This window comes from Sinocyclocheilus grahami, unplaced genomic scaffold, assembly GCF_001515645.1.
Source record: "Sinocyclocheilus grahami isolate Dianchi unplaced genomic scaffold, SAMN03320097.WGS_v1.1 scaffold186.1, whole genome shotgun sequence".
Classification (NCBI taxonomy): Eukaryota; Metazoa; Chordata; class Actinopteri; order Cypriniformes; family Cyprinidae; genus Sinocyclocheilus; species Sinocyclocheilus grahami.
The window spans coordinates 536,777-543,928 of NW_015505365.1; the positions used below are offsets into that span (position 1 = coordinate 536,777).

Consider the following 7,152-nt stretch of genomic DNA (forward strand, 5'->3'; position numbering starts at 1 on the left):
TTTAAGTTCTCTTTCGTGTCTTATTGCGCTTAAACTGTTGAGTACACAGAAGACAAAAACAGTCGGTTATGTCTGTGAACGTAAACAGCTTGAAAAGAAATCGCATGTAAATATTTGATCTGCATGACAGAAGGGTAATATTCAGTACCTGCTGCTGTCTGTGCTGTTAATATGAATCAAACAACAAAACAAACAGCACTCACTGAACTTGACTGAATAACTTCAAGTAGTTTTAAGAATGAATTTCTTAATTGCTGAGTTTAAATGCTCTAACGAGGACATAAACATGGCAGACTGAGTACAGCTCACTCAGGGGAGGAGCTAAGCTAATAAAGCAAAGATCGTTAGCAGTTGTGGGCGGGGCTTGTTCCAAAGTGACATCACTTTGGAGTACATTCCTGAATGGCGCCTTTTGAGACCCCATTTCTGATTTATGGGGATTATGGGGGATTTTTGCCACTATAGAGTGGTTGTGTACATTTACTTCAGACACATAATTAAGATTAAGTAATCAAACGTATGATGGAGTGTATGTGTTTTCTGCAGGACGTCCAGAGCATCGACACGTCCCTGATGGATCCAGGCAGCAGTATCACGGTTCTTGCAGGTCCGAGCGCGTTCAGGATCCCGGTCAGCATCAGAAGCAAACTGTGCAGCAGCCTGGACGTCCCGCACACACGCGGAAACGACTGGAGAATACTGGCACACAAACTCAACCTGGACAGGTGACGTTCACACACATCAACACTGTATGTGCATGCATTCTCACTTCGTTTCCATGAAGTTTGTAAATAATTAAATGCCATTAAGATTTTTTAAGTCTCTTATGCTCACCAAGGTTGCATTTATTTGATCAAAAATACGGTAAAAACAGCAATAATGTAAAATATTATTACAATTTTCTGTTTTATATTTTCTATTTGAATATATTTTAAAATGTAATTTATTTCTGTGATGCAAAGCTGAATTTTCAGCATCATTACTCTTCAGTGTCACATGATCCTCCATTTTAATATGCTGATTTGCTGCTTAAGATACATTTCTGATTATTATGAAAACAGTTGTGCTGCTTAATAATGCATCCTTGCTAAATAAAAGTATGTTTTTTAAAGAAAATAATATTATGGATTTTTTTTCTAATGTAACATTACTTTATAAAATATTAATTTTGTGCTGAAAAGTTTTTAATGACTATTTTATTTCATTGTGGTTTTAATCATTTTAGTACTTGAGCTTAAATCTGTTTTATTTCAGTTAGGCAACATTTTTAATTACATTTTTTTTATTTTAAATTTATTTTATTTTAGCTAAACATTTCTGATTATTATGAAAACAGTTGTGCGGCTTAATAATGCATCCTTGCTAAATAAAAGTGTTTTTTTTTTAAAGAAAATAATATTATGTTTTTGTTTTCAAATTTTACTTTATTTTTTTATTTTACTTCATAAAATATTAATTTTGTGCTGAAAAGTTTTTAATGGCTAAATTGAATTGAACATGAAAGTCTAGCTTACATTTTTATATACAGTACATGCTAAAAAATTCAAAAAGTGAAATATAACATCTAGTCCCATTTCAAGTTCATAAAATAAAATATATTATATGTTTTAGTAATATTGTTTTATATTTCTATGTAGCTTTCATTTATTTTTTATTTCATTGTGGTTTTAATAATTTTAGTACTGCAGCTTAAATCAGTTTTATTTCAGTTAGGTGACATTTTTAATTTAATTTTTTAAATTTTAAATGTATTTTATTTTAGCTTTATTTCAATTAATGAAAATGTTTTTTGACAGCATAGATTTTTACGAAATAATATAATATCACCATAAAATACATAATTTCCATCTATCATTATAGGTCAACATTTTAGCGCGTCCCTAGTGTGAGCGTTTGTTTATCATCAATGAGCTGAGACTGCAGTGTAGTTTTTATTTGAAAAGCGATAGAAGAGAAACTAATGTGCTCTAAAAGTATCTCATAGGGGAGTTTGAAGACAATTAACGGTGGAAAAACAGCAGGAGTGCAAAAAAGAAATTTCCTATTGTTCTTTTCGCTCTGCCTGGAGAATACGAAGAGATATATTCACTCTCTCGAACATCAACTTTTCAAAATAGCAGCGTTTCTGTGCGCCTCCACAATCCACGTAATTAGAAGAAAAGGCAAAAAAAGCACAGGACCCCTATGGTTTGAGTTCTTGTTGAGGTGTTACTGCAGGACGCTTTAAGAACGAGAGATCTGATTTCAAACGAGAGAGAGTTTAGGATGGAGAGCTCACTGTTCACCTCTGAGGACCAGCAGGCATGAAAGAGGCAGAAGACGAGAGAGTTTGAGTTCACAGGGGACAGGAAGTAGAGCGATAAAGCAAGGAGGATCCTGGGAAAAAAGAAGATGTTAAAAGTGAAAAGACAGGCTGTGAAAGTTCTTCATCAGTCATAGTGTGCAGATATCCAGACCTTCTGCTGGAGACCGTGGAGAGCTTCTCCGTTCATCTGTAGGACCGACTGATGTTATACACCTTGTGATGTGGAAGTGTGTCAAGCTGCTGACGTTTTGCTGTACATACAGTGCATGTGAGAATGATGGGAAAACATGAAGTAACGAGGGGTGTCACACCTTACAGAAATATAGAATTCAATTGTAGACAGGCGTGAATACTGGCTGTTTTCTTATTTTTATTGAATAATGTAATCAAAGTAATTGCAATTATTTCATATGTACTGAGAAAATCGGTAAATTATTACATTGTATGACAAGATCATTACATTGTTGTAGCTGATGAGTAAATCCTTCAATACACATAAAACACTTTCTGGTTTTTAGCCTATATGGCGTTTCAAAGCAAAGAAATTACGGCAGACATAAATATTGGTGTTTTGATTTTACTGTTGTTATATAAAATAATAATAACATTCTTAATTTTGATTATTATTTTATTATTAGTGTTATTATTGCTATTAATTTATATGGACTTCCAAAGCAAAGCAATTAAGACAGACATAAATATTGGTGTAGTAATTTTACTGTTGTTATATAAAATAAACAAATTTTCTTCATTTTTCTTATTTTATTATTACTACTATTTTACTATTACTTAATTTTGTTATATCAATTATTGTTATTGTTGTTAAATACTTGTCTTTTATTTACACTGTAATAGTATTTTTGCAGTAGTAGATTTAGATTTAATTTGTATTATTTAAATATTATTATAATTGTATTATTTGAAATAAAAATAATGTTTTGAATAACACTTACTATTACTATAAATTAAAAATATTTTGAATGATAATAATTACTATTATTGTTATTGTTGTTGTTTGTTTTCACTGTGGAATATGAATATTTGTATTGATTTATTATTGTTTTCATTTAACTAAAATAATACTATGAATAATAATAGAAGTAACAACTAATAATAATAATAAGTATTATTATTAAATACTCTTTATTTACTGTGCAATAGTAATATATATTTTTATTATTTAATGTTTAAATAATACTTTTTTAATAATAATAGCTGTAATAACTGATACCAATATTAAGTATTTTTATTAGGAGTAAAACTGTTTTTTTTTTTTGTCTTTTGCTGATCACATACTTATTAAAATGGTTTTAGAATTGTTTTTTATTTCCATGTCACCGATAAGCCTATCACACTTTTATTGCATTATTATTAAAGAAATAATCTCACAAATATAATACATTAAATTTACATGAATATTTAGGAATAATCTGATCTGCTGGTTTGTGCCCAAGCTCCAAATGAAAAGAGAAAATAGTCAAATCAGATTATGCAAAAAAAAAAAAAAAAAAACATTGCCACATTAAAATAGCATAAAAATGTTGAATTTCCAACACAAATAAGTGTATGGTGATATATTGTGGTCCTACACTACTGAGTGTTTCCTCTCACCTGCCCTGCAGGTATCTCAACTACTTTGCGACTAAGACGAGTCCGACCGGAGTGATTCTGGATCTCTGGGAAGCTCAACACTTCCCGCACGGAAACCTCAACCAGCTCGCCACTGTTTTGGAGGAGATGGGTCGCCATGACAACAGCATCGCCGCCGCCATGGCCAAGGAACAGTGACCCTCACATCAATGACGATGTCCAGCTCAAGTTGTGTTGCCACTCCATCAAAAACCGAGACGCTGACGCGGCATCTTATTCAGTTTCTTGAAACGTGCTCCGCTGCCGTCAGTGGATGTGGATGCCGCCAGTTTGGGGTCAAAGGTGAAGCAGGAACAGGGTCGAGACGCTTCAGGCTCGACAGCAGAAATCTCCCACTGTATCATCCTCTAGTCACTGAATTTTGTGGTGCCATCTAGTGGTTGCAGAAACAACAAACGCTCATGTAATATCATATTTTGAGACATGAATACAGTATTTAGTGCGAGTACCTTAAAGTGGCCTTTAAAATCCAGTTACCGTTCAGATGCGATTTGAATTGTATTATTTTTGTAACGCGGGTACAGTAAATATGTTTGTTTGTTGAACAAAAGTGCACGTGAGCACTCGCCAGGGATTGGAGAATCATGTCAGACGTAGTTTTTTGATTTTCTGGAATGCAATGTTTCATCACGCTGTAATAATGATGATCTTTCACTCGTTCTGCATGGGCTGTTTGTGTTGTGCATCATCAGTGTTTCACGTCTCGCTCTACCAGACGCTTTACTTTAACAAGAGCACACTTACCCCTTACAAAACTGACTACAGTTTCTGCTAAAATGTGACGGAAACTACAGTTATTGTTACTACTTTTTCTTTAAGTGAAGGCTAATACCAAGTTATTGTAGTAAGGTTAATAACCACTGCTGCCAAAATAAAAGCTCTATGGTTTAACGTTTGAAAGCTAAGAAATTAAGGCAGACGTAAATATTGATATTGTCATTTGACCTTTGTTCTATAAATAATAACAATTATGATTATGATTAAATACACAATATTATTGCAATATAGTAATAATATAATAGTAATAATATTGATTTAAGTTTTATTTAAATCATTAAAAATATTTTTTATATTTGAGGAATTATTATCATAATATGTGACCCTGGAGCACAAAACCATAAGTAGTCATAAGTAGCACAGGTATATTTGTAGCAATAGCCAAACAAAAACATTGTATGAAAAATTATCGATTTTTCTTTTATGCCAAAAATCATTATGATATTAAGTAAAGATCATGTTCCATGAAGATATTTTTTCAATGTCTCACCGTAAATATATCTAAACTGAATTTTTGATTAGTAATATGCATTGCTAAGAACTTAATTTGAACAACTTTAAAGATGATTTTCTCAATATTTAGATTTTTTTGCACCCTCAGATTCCAGATTTTCAAATAGTTGTATATTGGTCAAATATCGTCCGATCCTAACAAACCATAAATCTATGGAAAGCTTATTTATTCAGCTTTCAGATGATGTATAAATCTCAATTTTAAAAAATGTACCCTTATGACTGGTTTTGTGCTCCAGGGTCACATATATAATCATAATAATTAGTTGTTGTTGTTGTTATTATTTTTCAAAATGTAATTTTTGTTATTATTTAAATAATAAAATTAAATAATACTTTAAATAATAATAATTTATTATAATGAAAATAAATTATTATAATAAATAATACTAATTCGTTATTGTTATTAAAAACATTTTTTATTTTATTTACATATTTTTATTGAAATAATATTATTATTAACTAGTTTTTATTTCAAATGATTGCTTTATTTACTGTGCGTAGATAAAGTTGTTATTGTGCATTATTTTCAAAAGAGTAAATTTATCACTTGAAATAACGTAAAGTTTCTGCAAAAACGTGATGGATACAACAGTTATTGTTACTACTGGAATAGTGTAATGAATTAATCTACTTCTTTCAGAATCCTTCATTTGACGTTTATGACAGTGAGTGGCTGTAGGTTTATTGTAGTAATCATAACTGTAGTAAGTTTTGGTGGAAGCTGTGGTTATGGTGAGTTGTTTTAGGGGTTAAGCAGTGTCCAGTGACAGCTTATTCTTCTGCCCGGACTCAATACCACACGATCACAGCCAGTCAGAACATATGATATGTGTCATATAAAGATGTGCTGGTTTCCCACTGATACGAGACAGAACGAGAAACTAAGCAACCAAAAAATGTCCTTAGTTGATGGTTAGGGCAAAAACTCTGAGGCTTTGCTCTTCCTATCAACACTGCCGGTCCGGTGGAATACATTTATCTGGCAAATATTAAAGATGTCACTCCTGTGTGACCCTTCATCCACACACTTACACTAGAAATGAGATCTCTCAATCACATGAAAGGTGTCAGACATTTGATAGATATCCAAATACGTGAATGAAACATTTCTATGGAATATGTTTGCTTGAGTTTATCCGGTCATATTTACATGCACACGAACTTCTTGTGACATTTAGGAAAGTAATGTCCTGGGGAAAAGAGGGCTTGTTGATGTCAGCAGAAAGGAAAGTGAGAAACTGATGAATCATTCACTATACTGTGGAAGCCCATTTCTGCCACGTAAGAAATTAAAATCATGCAGTGGAAAATCATAAATATGACATAAAAAGTAATCATTTTTTAAAAAGTCAAACTTGTCAAACTAATTGTGACAAGCATTTGAAAATATGGCCTAAAAAGTCAAAATTATTAGATAGAAAGTCATAATTGAATGCGTGATTTTTGTTATAGTTTACTTTTTAAATCTCCTGATATAAACTTTTTTTGTCAAATTTTTTGTCAATTTTCTGTCATGTCATATTTGGACATAGTTTCTCATATTTTTGTTTCTCAATTTACTTGTGATCATGTTGACTGTCATAATTTTGACGTCATTATTTATAATGTTTTGCCAATTTACATTTTTTTTAATTTACTTTTTAATCTTATAATTTTGATGTTATACTTCCTTTAGTATCTCATCATTTATGAATTAAATTATGACTTAGTAGCTCTTTTTTTTAATTTTTTTTTTACTTTTTTCATAATTATGACTTTTATCATTTAGAGTTGTCAAAATTAAACTTTTTTGATTGTTTTGTCGATTTCAACTTAATTTCAACAAAATTAACTGTAATAATTTTGATTTTGTATGTCATATTATGACTTAATATCTTAGTATCTTTTCATAATTTACTTTTTAA

At 31.1% G+C, this 7,152-nt stretch overlaps 1 protein-coding gene across 1 annotated transcript in view; it reads left to right on the forward strand.

Annotated features, from left to right (window-relative positions):
- The window catches only part of LOC107594550 (netrin receptor UNC5C-like), a 150,331-nt gene extending 145,634 nt beyond the window's left edge, over window positions 1–4,697 (forward strand). Inside the window, exons 14-15 of the mRNA XM_016284636.1 lie at window positions 547–725; window positions 3,928–4,697. Coding sequence (XP_016140122.1) covers window positions 547–725; window positions 3,928–4,093 — 345 coding nt within the window. The 3' untranslated portion in view covers window positions 4,094–4,697. The remainder of the gene's footprint in view (window positions 1–546; window positions 726–3,927) is intronic.
- The last annotated feature ends 2,455 nt before the right edge of the window (window positions 4,698–7,152 follow it).